The sequence below is a fragment of the Saccopteryx bilineata genome, chromosome 2 (assembly GCF_036850765.1).
Source record: "Saccopteryx bilineata isolate mSacBil1 chromosome 2, mSacBil1_pri_phased_curated, whole genome shotgun sequence".
Classification (NCBI taxonomy): domain Eukaryota; kingdom Metazoa; phylum Chordata; class Mammalia; order Chiroptera; family Emballonuridae; genus Saccopteryx; species Saccopteryx bilineata.
The window spans coordinates 138186059-138209295 of NC_089491.1; the positions used below are offsets into that span (position 1 = coordinate 138186059).

General features: G+C 33.1%; 1 protein-coding gene across 1 annotated transcript in view; it reads right to left on the reverse strand.

Annotated features, from left to right (window-relative positions):
- Window positions 1-23237, reverse strand: part of ERGIC2 (ERGIC and golgi 2) — a 38853-nt gene that overhangs the window by 5390 nt on the left and 10226 nt on the right. The window contains exons 2-11 of the mRNA XM_066258031.1: window positions 22210-22349; window positions 20688-20796; window positions 18441-18487; window positions 17143-17213; window positions 12482-12522; window positions 9541-9639; window positions 8284-8379; window positions 5145-5200; window positions 4177-4275; window positions 1036-1133 (exon numbers count right to left, since the gene is read on the reverse strand). Coding sequence (XP_066114128.1) covers window positions 1036-1133; window positions 4177-4275; window positions 5145-5200; window positions 8284-8379; window positions 9541-9639; window positions 12482-12522; window positions 17143-17213; window positions 18441-18487; window positions 20688-20796; window positions 22210-22315 — 822 coding nt within the window. The 5' untranslated portion in view covers window positions 22316-22349. The remainder of the gene's footprint in view (window positions 1-1035; window positions 1134-4176; window positions 4276-5144; window positions 5201-8283; window positions 8380-9540; window positions 9640-12481; window positions 12523-17142; window positions 17214-18440; window positions 18488-20687; window positions 20797-22209; window positions 22350-23237) is intronic.

Here is a 23237-nt window from a genome sequence, read left to right on the forward strand (position 1 = left end):
ATCTTTCTTTCTCTCTCTCTTTAAAGTTGCATGTTTCCCCATTGTGTGATGTACCACTTGGGTTGTTTCTAGTATTCTATTATTATAAATAATACAATGGATAGCTTCATCTCTCCCCATGCCTGCAGAAATACAGAAAAGCACAATATATAGTTGTATATATTTTACCTAGGTTCTATCTCTGTGTGTGTGTGGATACACATACAGTTTCACATTCCTGATTTTTTAAACCATGTGAGAAGTTATAAATACATGACACTTCACCCCTAAAATCTGCAGTATATAATCTCCTAAGATTAAGGAAAATTCTACAATTATTGAGGACACAGCCACCACAAATTATAAGACCACTGAAAGAAAACTCCATATTGAGAAAAGCAAATTTTTAAAGTCCTTAAATTAAATTTCGCCTTAGAATTCTTTTGAGTAACAGCATTTTAATATTCAGTTCTTAAACAATAAGAAAACATGACCATAGAAGAGATGAGAAATGATAAACTGTCCATTTCTGAAACTCTCAGCCTCACTGTCCTCTTTCTTTATAAGGCCACTCTGCCCTGAGGTTCAACAACACTTGTCCTCTCAATTAGGTAACACAAAGCTAAAGTTAAGAATACAAATCCTCAAAATCTGTTATCTGAGCCACAAGAACCGTGCATGCCCCAGGTTAGATATCATAATTGAAAAATAACATAGAAACCAGAGAATCTGCTGGCAAATAAGGAAACTGTTTATACCAACACAAGAGAAAACATTACAAAATTAAGATATTAGAATAAAATAATTAATATATCACAGTTGAACAATTTTGACATAGTTGAACAGAAAACCTTCTGAATTTAAAAAATCGACTTCTTTTCATATTAATACTCGTTTCTGATATTATATCGTCTTAAAATAAAATGTTAATGCATTTCAAAATTTCCACAAATTGTAAATGTGGGAGAGCACCAACTAGAACTACTACCTCATTTTGTAGGAGGAGGACTATAAAATACTTTTAAAAAATCATTTTATCAGTTGGATTTAACTTACCCTTTCTGTCACAGAAAACTGATGAGTGTCTGCTGATATTTTGTATGTATGTAGTTTTGTTGGCACAACTGTAATAAAATACTGGAACATCTGGTTGTCTAGAATAAAAACAAAATGTGTGTTTTCCCCGTCAATCCAGTAACAACAAAACTACTACCAAATATATCCTCCTCCTATTAAATATACTTATCCTGAAATTTAATGCTACTGATGACTTAATGTCAAACAAAAATAAATTTTTAAAACATTAATGAAATCTATATACTAATACTTGATAAAACAAGTTCTCAGTGAGCATAAAATGGTCACATACACACATCTTTTATAAGATATCTAGTCATAAAATGGTCACATACACATCTTTTATAAGCTATCTAGTCACTGATACCTTTGTAATCATTAACATCCTTATATCAGATATGGAAAATAAAAGTAGCATTCTATAGTACAGAAACTAATAAGAATAAAGTTACAATACTATAACCACCACAAAATACATTTTCAGTTTCTAGTACTATCTTAAGCTATGTAAATAAACTAGAACTGAATTAGCCAGACTTTGAATATACAAGAAAATGTTACCACAGCAGAAAGATAAGAAAAGAAACAGTTCAGTGATGGCCTGGGGTTACTGTGTACTCAAAAGGATCATATTTATAGTCATTTGGCATGTCTACATTTAAACAAGTCATACATACAAGTATATTACCAATTATTAATTTTAAACAATTTACTGTTCACATAATACAAAACATTAATTCTCTAGATCTAAAGTCTAAAAAATTTAGAATTAAATATATCTATTATAATTTCAACTAGGTAAGTAACAGTACCTCCTTATGTTTGACCTGCAAACAGGTATACTTTACAGCATATGGTAATAACTGTCTATTAAAACTGTGTACATGAATAAAATATCAATTTTATAAGTATGGTTTGATACATTTTAACAAATGTATCCACCCATATGATTACCACCACAATCAAAATATAAAACATTTTCATCACTTCAAAAAGTGCCTTTGTATCCCTCTGCAGTACACTCCCCCCATCTCTGGCCCTGGAGCAACCACTAATCTTCCTTCTGTTGTCACGGACTAGTTTTGCCTAATCTAGAATTTCATATAAATGGAAGCATACACTATACACTTTTGTGTGCCGTGTATGTGTGTTTGCTCAGCATAAAGGAATGTTTATTTTTATTAATCCAGTTTCTCTGTCTCTTACCACCATGTACTCTGAATAGGTGAGGGAAGGGTAAAACTGCAGATAGAAGGGAGAGAGGTATGCAGAACGGTTCCTTCACACACTAGTATTAATCTAGTCTCTACATCATAAACCAAAGCCTGTTTCAACCTCACCACTTCTTTCTTATTTGAACCACTGTAATTTTCAAAGAGTTTATGACCAGCCTCTCATTAATTTCAACTTATTACCCTAAGTATTATCACAGACAATATTACAGTGAAAGGGGATCGACTCTGTCTGCCACTGACAGATGGCACATCAGCTGTGGATGGTCTTCAGTTTTACCCTTTAAGTTGTTCTTTGATGCAAGGTGAATTGCTCTATCTGTGCTTAGTTTTAGGTGTTTTACAAATAAATTCATTTTATACATAACTATAAACACGTACTAGTCTTTTTATTTTTTATTTTTACTTTAGCCAGAGAGGAAGGGAGGGGGACAGAGAGAGAGACAGGAACATCAATCCATTCCTGTATGTGCCCTGACCAGGGATCATACACGCAACCCCTGAACTTCAGACCAATGCTCCAACCAACTGAGCTACCCAGCCAGACACCTACTAATCTTTCTGAACTTGGAGAGAAGTAGACTTAAAGAGAGCCTATCAAAATTAATCTGTTTATATTGAGAATCATTGCTGTACAAAAATTTATAGTTCATTTTAGCATCTTGAAACAACATATTAACCAACATGTTTTTTCCATATCCTTGAGTTTTTTCTTTTTTGTCTTTCTTTTGCTCGATCCCTCTCTCCCTCTCACCCACCACTGTCAGCTGCTCCCCATCTATGAGTCAGTCAGACCAACATGTTTTCAAAAAAGCATCTCTTAAGTTAATATTTAATTCATTTTGGTGAAGAGTGAACATTTACATTAAGATTAAAGATGAGATTATAATGAATACAGTTTATAATTTCTACTCACATTTCCAAATTTAGTATATTCAAGTGTCCTTAAGTGAAAACATTCCCATGCAAATGTAAAATAGTTATGAATGTAAGTCAGTATTTTAAGCAAAACATCTTTAATGCATCTGACTATAACACTATGCCACAAGAGGAAAATACCAAACATAATATTAATAAATCTATTTGAACTAAGAAAAAATTAAATCTTTAATTTCAGTTTTGCAAAGGTTAGCATTTCAAATTTCTACTAGCACAGGAAGCTTTAGACATCCTTAAAAATTCCTACAGGTGGGACATGTCAGATAATATGACTATTTGAGAAGAAAGGCAACCAGAAACCATCAGCAGGAAATTCAAGAATAGATTACTTGCTACAAGAGTAAAAAATAATGAAGTCCACCTATATTTGAGTAAACAGAAATTTTATGTGGACTAGAAAGTTAAAACAAACAGTAATAAAAGGTACCTGTACTATAATGTGCACTTCTGTGTTAATAACCAAACCATTTTAGAATAACTCTAGGTTTCTGATGTTTGTAAAATTTTCCAGAGGTTTCTAAAATTGTAAATATGCACTTTAGAACTTTGAACCTATACAAAGAAGAAAAGTCTTCTTAGAATGTTGAAACTGTCTTTTGTTCTAATTCTTTTTCTGTGAATATGGGAAAGCAGTTATACCTTATTAACACGTTAACCTTTCATACATTTATAGAACCTTTAAATTTTACTCTAGCCTACATTTAACTCTAATTGCTAAATCTGTTCTATGGCTCATTTCTAAACATTTAAATTTCACCCACTTCTAGTATAAAGTCTCCCCATACACATCTCCACTTAAAGGCTATCAGCCACTTAAACCACTTAAAAGATTTATCTATTTATCTGTTAAAAGGGGCTTAAGAAGAGGATTATTAAAAATGTATTAATAATATAAACATAAGAACAACTGCCTACATGCAAACTCCAACAGTAAGTATTAAGTACTTACGATCTACAGCAATTTTTTCAGTTCCATCTAAAGGATTAATGATTCCTGGAACAAGCTCTCCAAAAGACAAATGATCTATTCTGTGAGAAAAGTTGTACGCTGAGGCAAAAAATAAAACCAATTAAGTAGAGAAATTATTATTAGTCAAAACACATATTACAGATGGGTTCACATTGTTACCTAGTTTCAGATAAAAACATCTAAAATCTGCAGATGTAACAATATAGTTTTAAAAATTACATTAATTTTGAGAAAAATTCATGGAAATTACATATATGAGGGTAAGTAAATTATGATGAAATGTTATATCTCAAATTTCACAATTAGATGCAAATTAAGGATTAAAAAATAATATTACACCTAATCCTGATAACCCCGAAAATCAGTTGTTCCTGGTCCCAATCACGTGGTAATGGGATGGTGTTAGTGCAGCTGGGATGTTCACGAACCCAAATAATGAAACTGATCAGATATATTTTGAATACACTGCAAAAAGGGAACAAATGATTTTTCTATGAATTTTACTACTTGTTTTTGTCTAAAGCAGACTTTAAAAACTAACTTTTTGACAATCATTACAAGCAACTAACTTGAATGCTTTATATGTACATGTTGTATATGTCCATAAATATTTACATATTGAAATAAACTTCAAATATATTTCCTTCATTGTCCATAAATATTAGCAGAAAAGTGCACAAAGTAATATAAAGCACACCAAGGCTCTCCTTCCTACCCTTGGTAACTTCTGAGCTATGACTAAACAGAAATACAGGTAGCTTAGAAACAGGAGAAAATGGATTAGAGTGAATAAAATTAATCATTTATTTTCTCCTATGGATATGTTTTCAAAACAGCCCACTTTCAAAGCTCTACTTTGCATCTGCACTAAAAGTTAAATAAAAAATAAAAACCACACTTTTTTTTCAAGGACATCTTCATGGCAAAAAATTTCAGAAACTGCTTACAGTCATGGTTGACAAGTGCTGCCAAATGCGCATGACCTCGGGGATGTGGGATTGCCCTGAAAGGAGGAGAGAAGATTAAAGTAATAACATTTAAATAAATAACTAATTACAATCTGAAAAGGGGTCTTTTCTAAGTCTTATCATTTTCTCAATATAAAATAATATACAAACACACTTGGCCTATGACTTAAGTAGGTAAGTCTACTCATCTCAGCAACACAATTAATTGGGGTTGGCAAACTTTTTCTATAAAGAACTAGACAGTAAATATTTTAGGCTTTGTAGGCCAAGATGTAAAACTGAATATACTATATAGTTAGGTACATAAGTAAATTTTCACAAACTTCAAATGAGCATGACTACGTTCCAGTAAAATTTAATTTTGGATATTGAAACTTGAATTTCATCTATCTTTCATTTGCTATGATATTATATATTATTCCACATAAATTTCAGTGAAAGAAGCTTGTTAAAAATTGGGAGGCACCAGGAGAGGCATTTCGGTTGTCACAATTTGGGAAGCAGTTACTCTCGGCATTTAGCGGACAGCAGCCAGGGAAGCAAGGCATCTGCAAGGTACAGTCTCACACAAAACAACACTGCCCCACATCCTGCATGACTTCCAAAACTAAGTGCCATTTACGTAGCTGAAAAACCTACGTATAATAATAATCTGAGTCTATAACTTAACTTATCTCTACAAAGTCCTCTGTTGTAGTTTCAATATACTAAATTTCCCAAGAAACAGAGAAAATGTTATATTTTGTTCCGTTCACTGTATTACAAAGAAATTGTTCACTATTTCAGAATATCACTTCGTCAACAGAAATACCATTCATGATATTTGAGCGGCCAACACATCTGTCTCAGTCTGCATTTGCAGCTGTCGTAATGATTGCACATATAAGTGGCAAGCATCTGCCTACTTCATTACCTTCTCTAATGTAGTCATGCTTAAGGATTTACATATTAAAATAAATATTTATCCTTTATAATACAGTTGAGAACAATACTGTGCCTGAGAGGTAATGAGAAGTCTTAAAAAAAATCAATATTGAATTTGACAAACCTAGTACCAAAAAATTAAGAGTGGTTTACAGGATACCTCAGAAATATTATAATAAGGGTAAGATGCAAACCAAACGCTTTCCTGCTGGGCCTCTTTCATTGCTGGTATGAGTTACCAATGAAGAGAGAAGGAAACTGGGAACAATGGCCATCATATGAAGGCTCATGCAACATTTGCCAAAGTTGCCCCCTTTCAGTTGGGTTTGGAGTAAAATATTGTTTGTATCCAAAGATGTAATATAATCTTCTAAGTGTCTTTGAGCCAACTGTTATTTGTCTGTATGATACCAAGAAATTCTAAGATTCTCAGCTACAGGTTGGAACGGAGAGAATGGGTGCTGGTAGCAGTAACAAAACAACAATAAATGAACAATAAAGAGTGGGACACCAGGTACAAATGTTTGACCGGATCATGTAAACACCGGAATAATTTTGCACAAATGTCTAACACTCGCTCTCTCTAAATCCATGTATATATAATCTCCAGCCACTGTTCCCCTCAGCCCCCATACCCTCCTCTCCTTTATATATAAAATTGGTACTCATTCACTGGTCTGAACACTATTACAGTTTTCCTCAATAAAGCCTCTGCTGACGTGCAAAGGTCAGATAATACCTTGTTACATAGTTTCTTATCATCTATACTTCTCTTTTATATCTTAAATACAACTGTAATTAAATAGTTATTAGTGCAATTTGCTGTTTAAAGTTTAGATTCTCTCAGACTGTCAGTACCTTAGGAACAAAAACACTTTGTTTCTTTCTGTTTCATCCTTAGTATCTAGCATGAGTATTTTTTTTTAGCATATAGCAAGTACCGTATTTTTCACTCCGTAAGATGCACCTGACACCTAGGGTTTTAAGGAGGAAAAAAAAAAAAAAAACTGAGCCAAATGGTGTGTTAAAATATTTAATAAAATGCCATATTTTTCATTCCATAAGACATACGGGCATTTTCTCTCCACTTTCGGGAGGAAAAAAGTGCATCTTATGGAGCAAAAAATATGGCACTTTAAAAATGTCTTTAATAATGAAGAATTATTCAGTTTTCCAATTCAAGACGGGTGGGAGGAAGGAAGGAACGAAAGGAGAAAGGGAGTGAGGACAAGAGAATCTACTTATTATTTAGAAATCAACTGAGTACTCATTGTATAACGTTTCTGTGCTGGGCGCTCCTCATGAAGGTAGATGGTCTAATATTTTTCCTTAACTTTTACCTAATTTAACTTTTTCCCCAAACACTACTAATTAATAACTACATCAAAATACTTGCCTCAAACTAGTTAGGGTTTACATTTTGGTGATGGTCGCTAAACAGAAAAAACAAATACCTAACATCACCCAACAAAATGTACCAATTAATGAAATGTGTAAGAGTTTTGAGGCTACTAAAACTTGGTATGTAGGTTTTAATTCCTATTTAACTACAGCCCATTTACTTTAATATATAAAATATGGCATGACTGTCTTTCTTTTGTTTTGAAGTAGTATTTAAAGTTAGTAGTCTTCTTTATCCTGAGATTAAAGCCCAGAACATCAATCTTAAGACATCAAAAATATAGATAAGAGCCCTAGTTGGTTGGCTCAGTTGTAGAGTATTCACCTGGTGTGTGGATGTCTGGGGTTCGACTCCTGATCAGGGCACAGAGGAAAAGCCACCATCTGCTTCTCCACTCCTCCCACCCCCACTTCTCTCTTCTTCTCCTATAGCCATGGCTTGATTGGCTTGAGCAAGTTGGCCTTTGGCCCTGAGGATGGCTCCATGACCTCTGCGTCAGGTTCTAAAAAAATGGTTCCATTACTGAGCAATAAAGCAAGGGCCCTAGATGGGCAGAGCATCGCCCCCTAGTGGGCTTGCCAGGTGGATCCTGGCCAGGGTGCATGCAGGAGTCTGTTTCTCTACCTCCCCTCCTCTCACTAAAATTAAAAAAACAAACAAAAAAACCCCACACATACACAACACTTTAAGCAATCCTTTATAGTCAGTCATATATTATTATTTTAGCAAAGAATTTACTTTTAACCAAGCTCAACCTGTCTGAAGTATTTTCAGTAGGTGAAAAGAACATACTTGCCCACAGTTATGTGAAAATTCCCTGCTACTTTATTGACATACAGATGACCATGGATTCTGCATGCGTCTGGAGGCTGGGAGGAGTCATCTTCCCTATTATAAGATATGTTAAGGTTAATTACAGCACCTTCTATGTTGCCACCAATATTGATCTGTAAAGAGTTTTCAGGTAACATTGTAAATGTAAAAAATAGAAGAGCAGTTTTTTTGGAAGAGCTTTTTTATAAATGTATAGAAGTAAATTCACCTAAACAAAATCTAAAAACTGGAAAAAATTACATATATTATATTTACACAAATCTAAAATTCCATGGTTCTTCAAATCAAACCAAAGGACTAAATCCCATAGTAGAAAAAGATTAAAAATAAAGAATCATTCCAACAGACACACTCTTATGATCTGACCCTGGCACCTCAGGGGCCTGGGGGTGGATGAGAAGAAGAACAGGTAAGAGAAAGGCTGTCTACATTCAAACAGGTAATGACAGTTTACTGTAAAGCAAGTGTAAAACCTCTGTATAGTTTTAAATTTAAATTTAAGATATAAATATAAAATATAAAAATATAAAATTTCATGATTCAAGCATTTCCAAATATCAGTTATTCTCATCTAAAAAAGAAAAAAAGTAAAACAGAAACACAAAATTCCTAATCAAAATTTATGTCATCATAATGGAAAATGCAATTAACTTATTTGGAAAATGCAATTAACTTAGTCTTAAAATACAATGTAATTTTATATAAGGGTATACCATACCACATAAAAGAGAAAAATTTAATGAAAATGAGATACAGCGTACCCTTGAACAACACAAGGTGCTCTGAAATCCATGTATAACTTTTGACTCCACCAGAACTTGACAGAGTCGTCCTTCAGTATTTGCAAGGGACTGGTTCCACGACTTGAGGACCAAAATCTGCTAATGCTCAAGCCCGCTGTATAAAATGGCAGCTGGCCCCCCACTGCTGTGGAGTACCAATTACAGATGGGAAATAGTACAGGTAGTTAGTTACTGAAACAAATCTACATACAAGTGGACAGCTCAAATCCATGTTGTTCTAGGATCAACTGTATTTGTGATAATCCTAATCAATATCACAGGCTATAAACTTAAGAAGAGAACGACATCTTCAAAAAACATAATGATTACATTTTCTCTGAGAAATACGAGATTCAGAGAACTAAATCCATACTAAAATTATGTCAAGGTAAATTCATAATAAATAGTTGTGCATTTAAAATATACACCTTACCTTGGTGGAAGTGCTGTTGAACTCTTAAAAGCACTTTTAAATAGCACATCTTGAAGCGAGTGTTCTTCCTGCAGTCTACTCTGAATCAGCTGCAGCATCCTGATATAACACAAACAAGCAGTAGTCCATAAGTACAGTATGCACAGAGAAAGCCAACCCTGTCTTCAAAATATAGACAATTTAACTAAGGCATACACTTAGTATTACAGGACTTAACTCTCAAATAAAGCACCATGCTTCCTTTGGTCCTTTTCCTGGAAAGCAGGAAGAGTGAGGTAGAGTGGCTACAGGTCTAATAGGAGGGTGCCACAATAAATCTGATTCCATCAATAATGGCCGTGCTGTCTGAGTCACCAACAAGCAGCTTTAGTTCACCTGAGTATCTAAATTCATCTTTCATTCATGCATGCAGTAACTACAAAATTATTATATTTTTGTCAGGAATTGAATAAAATGTTATAGATACAAAAATAATAAGACAAATAAGGGGCCACAGAGTAGAACTGATAGACTTAAAGGGAGAAATTACTGGGATATAAGCCACAGCACGGGCATCCAATTCTCACTCCAAATCAGGCCACGGTGCCATTTAATATTGCCTGTGTCTCCTTTTCTTTTTTTTTTTTTTTTTTTTTTCTTTTTTTTTGTATTTTTCTGAAGCTGGAAACGGGGAGAGACAGTCAGACTCCCGCATGCGCCCGACCGGGATCCACCCGGCATGCCCACCAGGGGGCGATGCTCTGCCCCTTCGGGGCGTTGCTCTGCTGCGACCAGAGCCACTCTAGCGCCTGCGGCAGAGGCCAAGGAGCCATCCCCAGCGCCCGGGCCATCTTTGCTCCAATGGAGCCTTGGCTGTGGGAGGGGAAGAGAGAGACAGAGAGGAAGGAGGGGGGGGGGGATGGAGAAGCAAATGGGTGCTTCTCCTATGTGCCCTGGCTGGGAATCGAACCCCGGTCCCCCGCACGCCAGGCCGACGCTCTACCGCTGAGCCAACCGGCCAGGGCTCCTTTTCTTAATAAACCAGAACTTTATTCTATGACAAGAGCATCCTAAATAAGATATTACACTCTACCTGTAGCTTTTAAAAAGAATATCAGCACATAACGCAGAGGACTGTAAAAAACAAAGTATATATTTGAGAACCCATGCATATATATATAAATATATAGAGATATAGATAGATAGATAGATAGATAAGATATATATATATTTAAATACACCTAGCCGCAAAGAATAAATTAGTTGCTTGAAGATTTTTTATACAAGATTCTTATGTTCTTGTGAAATTACTTATTCTAAACAACAAAGCCAAAAAAAGCCTTTGCCTCTAGCTGGTCTACCTTTGGGCCATATTATCTCCTACCATTTTCAGCAATGATTTTGTATCCTCAGATATAATCCTATTTCTCCTTCTTCAATTCTATATCTTTAAATAATTAACATTCAAAGTCATCTGTATTAAAGTTCAAACTCAGCAAGAACAAAAGTTATACACAGAAAGGAAGGAAGAAAGAATAGACAAAACACAAAGGATTTTTAGGGCAGTGAAATATTCTATGGATACTGTAAGAGGAGACATATGTCATTATACTTTTGTCAAAACTCAAAGACAGTATAACAGTGAGCATGAACCCAAACTCTGGACTTTGAGTGATAATGATGTGTCAGTATAGTTTCAAAGATTGTATGAAGTGTATCACTCAAAGGTCAGATGTTGATAATGGTGATGTGGGAGCAGGAGATAGTTGGGAAATCTGTACTTTTGCTGTGAACAAAAAACTACTCTAAAAATAAAATTTTTAAATAAGTCATAAAAAATATCACGTTAGATGAAAAAAAAGTTACAGAACAAAACATATGCAATGATCCCATTTACATTAGAAAAAAATAAAAAAATATGCAAACATATAGAAAATGATATATGGAAAGAAAATTTCTACAAGGCTAGACAAGAAATTCAACCCTGGTTATTACCCACTAGTCATTAGTACTAGATTTATGAAATGATGAGGACGCTTTAACTTTTACTTTATATCCTTTCTGTTCAAACTGAATGTTAAACAATGGTCATATATAGCATTTTAAAATTTTTAAATAGGCCCTGGCAAGGTGCTCAGTGGTTAGTGTGTCATCCTGCTCAAGTTACACGGTTTGATCCCCAATAAGGGTACATACAAGAATCAACCAATGAGCCTGACCAGGCGGTGGCACAGTGGATAGAGCTTTGGATTGGGACACGGAGGATCCAGGTTTCAAACCCCGAAGTCGCTGGTTTGAGCACGGGATCATCGGGCTTGAGCACGGGCTCACCAGCTTGAGCAAGGAGTCACTGTCTTAAGCGTGGGATCGTAGACATGACCCCATGGTTGCTGGCTTGAGCCCAAAGGTTCCTGGCTTGAAGCCCAAAGTCACTGGCTTGAGCAAGGGGTCACTCACTCTGCCTTAGCCCCACCCCATCCTGTCAAGGCACATATAAGAAAGCAAGCACTAAACAACTAAGAAGCTGCAATGAAGAATTGATGCTTCTCATCTCCGTCCTTTCCTGTCTGTCTGTCCCTATCTGTCCCTCTTTTTCTCTCTTTTCTTTGTCAAAAAAAAAAAAAAAACACCAACCAATGAATGCATAAATAATTGGAACAAATTGACATTTTTCTCTTTCCCTCTTCTCTCTCTAAAATCAGTAAATTTTTAAAAATGTTTAAATAAAATAATAAATGAAAACTAACATTTACTCATGATTCAAAGTGTGCTAGAGATAGAATTAATATGACTAGTCTAAGATCTGAAAGTATAAAGATTATATTGTATACCATATTCTGCTAATGTTTCATCCAGAGAAATGCCTACAGAAATAGGCTAATCTATGAGTAATTCACAATAGAGAAAATAGACAAATGGAATCTAGATTTCCATGGACCACAATACTGTGTCTTCTCATTACCTCTGCCAATCCTTCTGCTGTGGTGAAAGATCAAAGATTACCTGCAATACAGGAAAACATAATCACCAACACTGACAAGTTCTCTTGGCTTTTATATAATATTTTAATATTTTCTTTGAGCAAGAAACAAATTTATAGTGTTAAAAACAAGTATTTATTTAATCTTCTATAAGTCAACCTATAAAAATTTAAATATATATTTTTTAAAAATAGTATAAAGAAATTTTACTAATCATGGATATTTTCCTGTTACAGTTATTTATATTTATAAAAATGGATGTAAGTTGGTAATCTTATTGTATGTACAAAATGATATTTAAGGAACTTAAAATCATTTAAATGATCCCAATATAATGATGCCAAATACTTTAAGAATTTAAAAATGAAAAAATAAAAAAGACATACAGCATAAGTATAATGGTCAAGCTCTTAAAACCCATATTCTTGCTGAGATAATACCATGGTAAAATCAACATATTTTTTTAATGAGCTAAACAATAGCAGTGTACTTCTTAAATGTATTAGTAAAGAATAATTCAAGAAATTTTATCTGTGTACTATCTTCATCAATTCAAAATCAGACTTGGCTACTTATATAATGAGAGGAAAACAAGCAAGCTTATTATCATAATTTATGGTAATACCCATAATTTAATTTTGCAATAAAGTCCATTTTTGACTTTCATAAAGACAACTCATAACAAAGCATATTAATTCTTTTTAATTATTACTACTAATAATTATCCCTCCATAATTAGGCCCTAGTCTATACTGTCTTTACAGATACTTGTTTTTTAATTAAAATCAAATAATCCTCATTCTATCAAATACTTCTATCTCAGTGGCTTTGGTAATTTAATTATACCAACATGGAACCACTTTCTCCTGTAATTTTGACCTTCCTACCATATGCTCCAGGTTAGATCATCCCATCTTTCTGATTACAATGAAATTACTCTGATTGCTCCTCCTGCTGAACTTGTCTGCAGCATGCTTCCCACACTATTTCACACCATAGCACACAAGGATAATGCTAATACTATCTGAAAAACACACCAATCAATTGCTCCATAGTTACCTGGTGAATAAAACAACTGTCAGTAGGGACTATGTGATCCTGCCTTTGACATTCCCAAAATGCTTAGTATAATGTTTAGACAAGAAACTACTGAGCAACCTACTTTGTGCTAGGCACTGTGCTACGTAATTCATTATCTCATTTAACCCTTATAACAACCTTATGAGTTTGTTGTTACTCTTTCACTTTTGCATATAAGGAAGAAACTCAAAGGGTTGAAATTTTTTTTCAAAATCACAGATAGTAAGAGACAATACATAAACCCAGCAATGCCAGATTCCTCACTTTCCCTCATTTTCAAAAATAATTATTTTCTTTAAATAAAGAAAAAGCAATAATATATAATAGCAAGTGGCAAAACAGTAACTATCATGGTATATTGTGTGATCATTGTTTGGAAACTAGTAAAGTTATTATGGTTAAATGTTTAATATTCAGAGTGTATATTAAAACAATGAGTGAAAATTTGAAAGCATGTAAAATTATTTCTTAAATAATTTCAGGCCCTGGCCATTTGGCTCACTGGTAAAGCATTGGCCCAGCGTGTGGAAGTCCCAGGTTTGATTCCCAGCCAGGGCACACAGGAGAAGCACCCATCTGCTTCTCCACCCTTCCCCCTCTCCTTTCTCTTTGTCTCTCTCTTCCCCTCCCATAGTCAAGGCTCCACTGAAGCAAAGTTGGCCTGGGTGCTGAGGATGGCTCCATGGCCTCTGCCTCAGGCTCTAGAATGGCTCCAGTTGCAACAGAGCAACACCCCCTAGTGGGAATGCCTGGTGGATCCCAGTCGGGCACATGCAGAGTCTGTCTCTCTGCCTCCCTGCTTCTCACTTCAGAAAAATACAAAAAAAATAAAATGAAATAAAATAAAAATAAAAAAATAATTTTATATTGATAATATATATTATACTAAAGATACTCAATATTTTTATTATTTAAATATTTTCAAATAAATTAGGACAAAGAAATGACTACTTACCATAAACATTGTTAAACATTTTAAAGTATAATTATTTTTAAGTTCCTAACATTCTAGCTAATACATGACCATTAATTATATGACAATTAAATTTAAATAAAACTTTCCTATTCCACAAATGAACAGGAGAGCTGGCAGAAACTGTTTACAATGGAATAATCAATGACCCTGTCACAATTAAGTAATTCTAACATACTCATTAGTACATAATACCTACAAGGCATTATGCTTTACATTTTGTCAACTATAAAGAAGGAAGAATAAAATTAATTATTTTCAAGAGCTTAAAATCTAGATAGACAAGCTACTCAGAAAGCTACTCAAAATCAAGGACAATAAATGTGAAGAACAGAGATTAGGAATGACAGACACTCACAATGCTAAAGAAACAGCATCAATAAATTTTAAAGGATAAGTTCAAGATGGTTAAGTCTCAAAGCCAAATTCTCACAATGTCCAAAGAAATATAAAAGTTAGGACCCAAACTATACCATCATTTTAAATCATTCCAAATTAGCATCCACGTGATAGAAATTTTCAAGAATTTATGCAAGACAGAATACAGGGGAGGACTAAATTGAGAAAAGAGCCTAAAACATAATTTATTTCATGGGACAGAAAAATCCATGTAGACAGGAAGTAAAATCCCCAAGTAAGAGGAACAGAAGAGAAAATAATGAAAGAAAAAAAGACACTTGAGAAATAGGCAGTCTTACTCCCAGGAACGCATTTTATAAGTTTAATCAAGTGCCAGAGACCACATGGTGAGGGCATTCCACAGCAGTGCTATTTCCTACCTTCTGTGTGGCCTGGACAGTACGTTAAATTAAACAAGAATACTGCCACAGCTGGCTGCTAATGAGGACAGTCACACTAGTTGAAGAAAGGAGTTACTCCTGCTAAATTTAGTCTGTTAAAACAAACACCGAAAAGGAAATTTGGGATGCTGTGGTAAACCACTCTGCCAACCCGGACACATTTGTGATTACCCCCTTTCTTTTCAAAATCATCTGAGGCTCTAATTAGACTTAGAAACATAGTATATCTAAACTATACAAGCATCTCCTTCATCTATGTCTGAAAAAAGGGAGTGAAGGTAAGTACTGACATAATACTCTATTTCAACTCTCAATCACTTAATAGGTCACTTACTTCCCCATCCAAAAGATGAACAAGAAAATCAATCAATCAATGTATATACTTAAGATTCATTAATGTGAAAGAGGTGGTCGATATGAGATACTAGGGCTAATTTTCCTCTCTGATACTATTCCTTAAATAAGAAGAAAAATGTTTTTCTAATTATTCCTCAATGACATTTACCATCATGGAATAAACAAAAATAAAAAAAACTAAGATGTTAGAAAATAAAAATAATAAAACAGAAGAAAAGTTGAATAATTAAAGTTACAATAGTATAAAATGTAACATAAATTTTAAAGTGTCTAATATTACGCATTACACAATCTGTAGGTAGAGAAAAAAAAGAAAATGTGTAATATTAATCATCCAGATCTAAATTTCAAGATAAGTTTAATATGAAGTTATATATGAATTTATAAGATACCTAATCTCATCAAAATTACTGTGAAATCAATTTTATTTTGTGGGAATACAGGATTAGGAAGTAAAAAGTTAAAAATGGCAGTAAGAAAGTTACTAAAGTTTTTCTTTAGAAATCTCTAGTTAAAAACTATGTATCAAAGGCATAAATTCAATTGGTTTCTGTAAACTGAAAATAACTGGTAATCAAAACAGACATAAAGGTTCCTTTTTTTTGCTCTACAGATTATTCCTAATTCTCCCTCATCACCTTTAGTCTTCGCTTTGCAATTTTGCTTAAACAAAGGTTCACAAGGTCAATGGTAAACAAAAGAACTCAAAACGCATGGTAAACATGTACCACAATGACAACAGAGCAATCAGCAACTCAAAGTAGCTGGGAGCTCTGTGCTTTATGCTCTGCAGCTTCTTCAGCATGAGTTCTCTGGTGATGACTTGCTGTCATGTTAATAATACCTGCCTCTGTAATGTGATGGTGATTTCTGGTAATTCAATTATATAACACACAACTTGTTCTATCGAAACAGTGAGAATGACAGTATTTCACTAGCTTTGGGAAATGGAGGTGTGAAAAGAGAGCAAGAAGTAATGCACATGAATTCTTCCTCTTAGATACTACTTCATTCTTATGTTAAAAAAATACAGTTCAAACATTTTTAAAGTCATAAATTTGGTAGAAGTAGAATACAAACAGAACACAGACTTTCCAAATCAATAGAGGGAAAGAATTTTCATCACTATAGCAACTCTAAGATAAGAGAAAAAAAAAACTATTAGAAAAGATTAACAAGAAATATAAAATAAGGTTATAAAACAGAAATAAAGGCTTATTCAAAACACTAACAACAGTTAACTGAAGGTTTTGGTATTATATATAACTTCCCCACACCCATAAATTTTTACAAAGAATATAGATTACTTTTAAACTAAGAAAATATATTTCAAAAACTGCCTGAAACAAAACCAAAAGAAAATATCAAAACTGTTTTCAAGGGAACAATTTCTCAAAAGATATTATTTTTAAAACCTAGGAATCAAACTTACTGGTTCATAAACTAGACCATCTGCAGATGCAACCATTGTTTCTGCTAAATCCAATACATCTGCTCCAACATCTGCATTAAAAACAAAAGTTAGAGGTTTATGCTAAGACCCAAACTATATCTGATACAAACTAACAAATTAAAATAAAAGAAAACTCACTTTCCTATATTGTTTATTTGAAAGTTAAACAGTAGCATTAGATAGATTTGGACAAAATTATTTCAAAAATTAAAAATGCTTTTTTTACTTCTTCCTCAGTAAAAAAGATGACTCAGAATCTCACAGTAAAAAGTATAAACTTAACAGAAGAGATTTGCAAAAAATCTCAAGAACCTAATTACAAGTACTAAGTGGCTGCTAACCAAAATATTAATTACAACAATTCTTTTTAGAGATTAAAAGAAGTCTTAAGGCAAAACTACTGATGACTTTTTAAATATTAATAGAAAAAGTTTATTCTGAAAAGGCTAAAATTCGAATGGTATTCAAACATCTAAACTAAGGAAAAATAGGATATAGTCACTATTAGCACTACTAGCTCATAATTTAGACACAAAGTATTTCCTTCTCTTAAAACCACTAACATAAGGAAAAATAAAGGTAAAAGGAAAAGAGATTTAAAGCTGTTCTGAGATAAATCTCCCCAAAATTAATTTCCTTAGTTGTATAATACTATTTCACATTTTAAAAAATTGTATCTGAACTACTGAATTCTTGGTCTCTTTTTCAAGCAGTAATTTAAAAGATAACTTTCATGCAAAACCATTCATTTTTTGAGAGCACCGCTGATTCAAACATTATCTGAAATATATAATATTTTTTCACTTCTACCAGTATAATCAAGTGAAGAAAGTAAAGAAAACAGAAAAGCAATTACTATTAACTTAAAATACTTGGATCTGTATTTTAATGTGCAAAAGTAAAAGTAAAGGGTGGTAAATTGAAACCTTGAGACAGGATATTCTTGAAAAGTGGGTGTAAAACTGGTAGTCCAATTGAAAAAGAAAGAAAGGATATATGTAAACTAAAACTCTGATTCACAAAAATTTCCTCCAATTTCTTTCATTTTAATTATACAAATGTGAAAGTTAAATCTCTTCACTTTCTGGAGAAGAAATTTAAAGAATATAAGTTGGTGAGAAAAACAGCTTCCATTATTAAGTAGCATTGCAATAGCATTTTAAGATATTGTAAAGGAAAATAGTGAAAAGCACAATCAGTGGTTTGCACCTTTTACTAGCAATTGTTTGAACCTTAACAATATGAGGAGTCAACAAGTTAGAAAGAGGTCTACTTACACTGACACTTCATGGCAACAGTAATATCGATATTGATTCTCAATTTGCTAAAACATAAAAAGGAAACTTTAGTACCTATGAAGTAATCAACTAAACATAAGAAATATAAATCAATTCTATGAAAAACTTAGATTTTAAAAACACTATGTCGATTAGAATTTGGATAGCATTTCTTATGGCCAAAACAAAAGCACTTTAAAAGTAAAAATTCTATTTTGCAATTATTCCAAAAGACTTTCTGATTTCACAGGTTTTTAATACAGTAACCCACAATTTTATTAAATTAAATAACTCCAAGAAACTCAGAACACTAAGCCTTAACCTTTGTTTACATAATCCTCAGGTAGACTATTCCTTTAAAACTTTTAAAATAAAGAGTTAGGAATTGCAAGTCCTTCTCTTCTATTTAAATACATAAGGCACTATGCCTGATTCTCTACAAATATCTTCTTTATTCTTTACCACAGACCTATTAAGTGATTAGTTTGACAGTTTTGTCAACAGGACAGTGGTGTTCATGGCAGTATAAATGCCTGGCTTACGATCATATAACCACTAAAATGGCATATTAGAAACTAGGTCTGTGTGACTCAATAATTGCAACCAAATTGCCAGGAAAAAACCTACAATGCTTAGTTTTGCATGGCCTTCTTGAAAGGTTCAAATTAGATTATTTATTTTCAAATGATGAGTCCAAATGAATTAATTTTCAAATATTAAAATTAATTCACACCATGAATAACAGAATGAATACAATCAATATCAGTTTTGTCCTGTGCTACCTTATCAAAACATTTTTCACTCTAATAATTTATATCTAGTTTTAATAGGAATTTTTAGAGCTTCAATAGATTTTTTTTAAGCTTCAGATTCTTCAAGTTGTCTAGAGTTCAAAGCGTGCTCCAAATAACCCTGGAGTTAGGTCCAGGAGACGCTGTAGGGCCCAGAGGGTAAGACCAAGCAGACCAGAGGATAAAATCAAGCAGACAGGCTTCTGGGCATTCCTACTCTTCTTATGAGGTGAACTATGTACGACTCCATTTAGAAAAATTAAAGTGCTTCATTGGTGATAAATGCAAACAAAATTAGTAAAATAACATATTCCTTAAAAACCTATGTTATCAAGAATAATACTCATGTTATAGATGAAGAAACTGAGGCCCAAAGAAGGCAGTTGTGTGACTTACTGAAGCACAGCAATTTACAAATGTTGACTTACTTCTCACTAGCATCATGAGGAAGATACTATAATTATTACCCCCTTTTAATAGAAAAAGAAACTGAAGCACATGCAGATTAGATTTAGTAACTTCCCTAAAAGTCACATAGCTAATAAATGGCAGAGCTGGGACTCAAATTGAAAAGTAAAGGTCTTCCCTATCTAGTATTATCTGCATAATAGAAAGCTGTTATCTTCAATCAATTAAATAATCCAACTGATACAAATAAAGATACTCCTTATTAAGGTACTATATTTTCAAAGTTTTAAGTGATGTTATTTATAGTAAAATTTATTTTAGATGTAATTTATAAAAATCAAGTTATAAGCATATAAAATGTATCTTTAAAAAATGGATTTTCCAGCTGACATAGATCAGTAAGCTATTTCAAAAACTAAAGAATACATAGTTTTCAAACACTAAACAATCCCTACCAGTTCAACATCTAAAAATATATATATTATGGTCTTCTAATCTTTTTATACAGTGCATATTAAATCAGAGAATCTCACTTGTGGAATTTAACCAGTATTCAAATGATTCTAAAATGTTTTACCTAACATACCAATTAATGAGAATTTATCAGGACAAAAATAAACCAAGTATAAAAGAGACATTTTTAAAAAAGATTCGTGGCCCTGGCCGGTTGGCTCAGTGGTACAGCGTCGGCCTGGCGTGCAGAAGTCCCGGGTTCGATTCGCCAGGGCACACGGGAGAAGCACCTATCTGCTTCTCCACCCCTCCCCCTCTCCTTCCTCTCTGTCTCTCTCTTCCCCTCCAGCCCTGGGGATGGCTCCTTGCCCTCTGCCCCAGGCGCTAGAGTGGCTCTGGTTGCGACAGAGCAACGCCCCGGAGGGGCAGAGCTAGGGGCGTGCCAGGTGGATCCCAGTCGGGCGCATGCGGGAGTCTGACTGTCTCTCCCCGTTTCTAGCTTCAGAAAAAAAAAAAAGAAAAAAAAAAAAAAAGATTCGTTACCTTTAAAACAATTTCAACCCCCTAAAGGTATTTCAAGAAGAAAAAGAGTTACCTAGAAAAGTCCTTGTCTACTTCATATTCATATTTCATCCATGTGTCTTGATATACTGAAAATTCCATTATGGTTAATAAAGCCATTGTGGTAAATGCTATCAGAGAAACTGAGAAATCAAGTAAAAAAGAAAAACAGAATTAAAACAATTTTTTTAAAAGTAAACACTAGAAAACTATTTTAAGTGAAATTAAATATATCAAAGAATACCTTAATGGTTACCATGTGAATTACTACTATAAAAAGTTTTTCTTAAAACATTATAAATTTAATTTTAAATTTCTAAAGCAGCTCAAAAAAGAAGATTTAACGAACACAAAAGTGAACACAGACATTTGTACTATTGAGAAAGCATTTTATTTCTTCACTATTACAAGGCGCAAAGCTTTTACTTTCTTACATATAGCAGTGGCACAGACAAAATAAAAGCAAGCCTACATTTTACAATACAAATTTGAAAAGTCTCCTTATAAGTAAAAACGCATCCATGCCTGCAGCTCAATTAAAAAAAATATCAGCCTAATATTTTAGATCCCAAAGAACCAAAACTATTTGTGTGCAGAAACTCAGATAACATACATCTCTGAATATCTAATAAAAATTTCATCTACTTTGGAATCTCCTAAACATATTTCATTTATAAAAGCAACTAAAAAATCCAACAAAAAGGAAAGAACCATCATAAAATATTTTTAAAAATACACTTAGAATGAACTGCGCAACAAGAATGTGCACTATTTTTGTTAATAGTTGACCACAAGAGATTAGAAAGAGCAAGCAACTTAGTACATATTTACCAAATGAAATTTCAATCTTACATGAAACGTATTACTTTATTATCTCCTGATGGGGAAAAAATAATAGTAAATATTGCTATAGTTCCATATTTTTCTTCTATATTCCATTATTGATTTATTTTACTTAACAAATACTTCTTTCTACTTGTACCAGGTACATTTTATAAATATTAACTTATTTAATCACTATAGCAATGCTTCTAAATAAATACATATATCATTCCCATTTCATGGAAGAAGAAACTAAAGCGGAGACAGATTGATGAACTTCCTCAAGGTCAAGTAGTTAAGAAGGGGAAGAGGTGGGATTTAAATCCAGATAGTCTGGTTCCAAAGTCTAAGCTCCTAGCTACCACCCCAAGCTGCCTCTCTCCAGTAATGTAAAATTTAAGAATTTATTATAAATTGATTTATTCTTAACCAAAATAGCACTGAAGCAGTTCAGATCATGAAATAATTTAATCCAAGTTAAATTATATTTGTGCTTAATAATCGTATCAGTACAATTAAACATAATTCACCAGCACCAAAACAGTAAAATTGGATTAATTTGTTCCGTAAAGTTTTAATAAACACAACTAAATGGACCGAATGCACTGAGTTAGATGCCAAAAAGAATATCTAAAATAAAATTAGGGCAAAAAAGCATCAAATGAGTCAGACCAGTTACAAAATGAGCACAGACTGCACTTAGTGAAGGAGCTTTCATGTGATCTGATACTCACCTGTACCCCCACTGGCTGAAGTCTCCACATAGCTCTCAGGGACCTTCGGAAAGGCATCCAACTCTTTCACCAAACTTAAGGTTTTTTTCCGATTCAGTCGCCTCATCTTCAGGAAAACCTTCTTCTTTCATATAGTCATGCTAAGAAATAAAATATGAATAAATGTATCCTCTAAAAAGATTAAAAGGTTTTTTATTTTTAGATAACTGACACATGTCCTTAGAAGAACTTAATATTCCCATTTCTTGAGAAAAAAGCTAAATACTAATTGACATTTCTCCCTTTTCCACTCCATCCTGACAAAAAGTACTAATAAAAGGCATTTTACATACATAAACACATTAATTCACAAGGAGAAAAGTAAAAAGCAAGTCAATCACATTCATCATACTTAATTATACAAATCAAAATAATTTTTCTATTAACTTTACAAATATATAAAATAATATATTCCCACTAATAAATAACAATGAAGTACAATAGCCATGCTCCTACATTGCTAATGGGAGTATACTACTTACCATTCCCCTTTTGACTAAATACCTTATTTTTAGGAATGTATTTCAATAAAATAATCTGGGTTGTACACAAAAATTGGATCATGGGGATATTTCTCATATTGTTACTTCTAACTACTGAAGATAAAAGCAAACTCGTGGTATCCAATATATAAATATATATAAATTATGATGAACTAAAAGTTCTGAATCTATGCAAACACTAAAAGTATTATAAAAATACATTTAATGTGATAAGAAAATAATACATAAAGAAAAGAATAAAAGGCTGTGTAGGTCCAGTTTTATGAGAGACAAGAGAAAATATATTCAAGAAACAAATTGAAAGTCTACAGAAAAAAATGTTGAAAGTAGATTATGGGAGGATTTTAATTATCTTTTTTACAAAATGTTAGACTTACAAATTATCCATTTTTACAATAAAAGTATTGGGAAATTGCTATTCTTTTTGATCAGTATGACAACTACATCCAAAGTAACTGAATTCTTAAGTATTTATATAATTTTTAT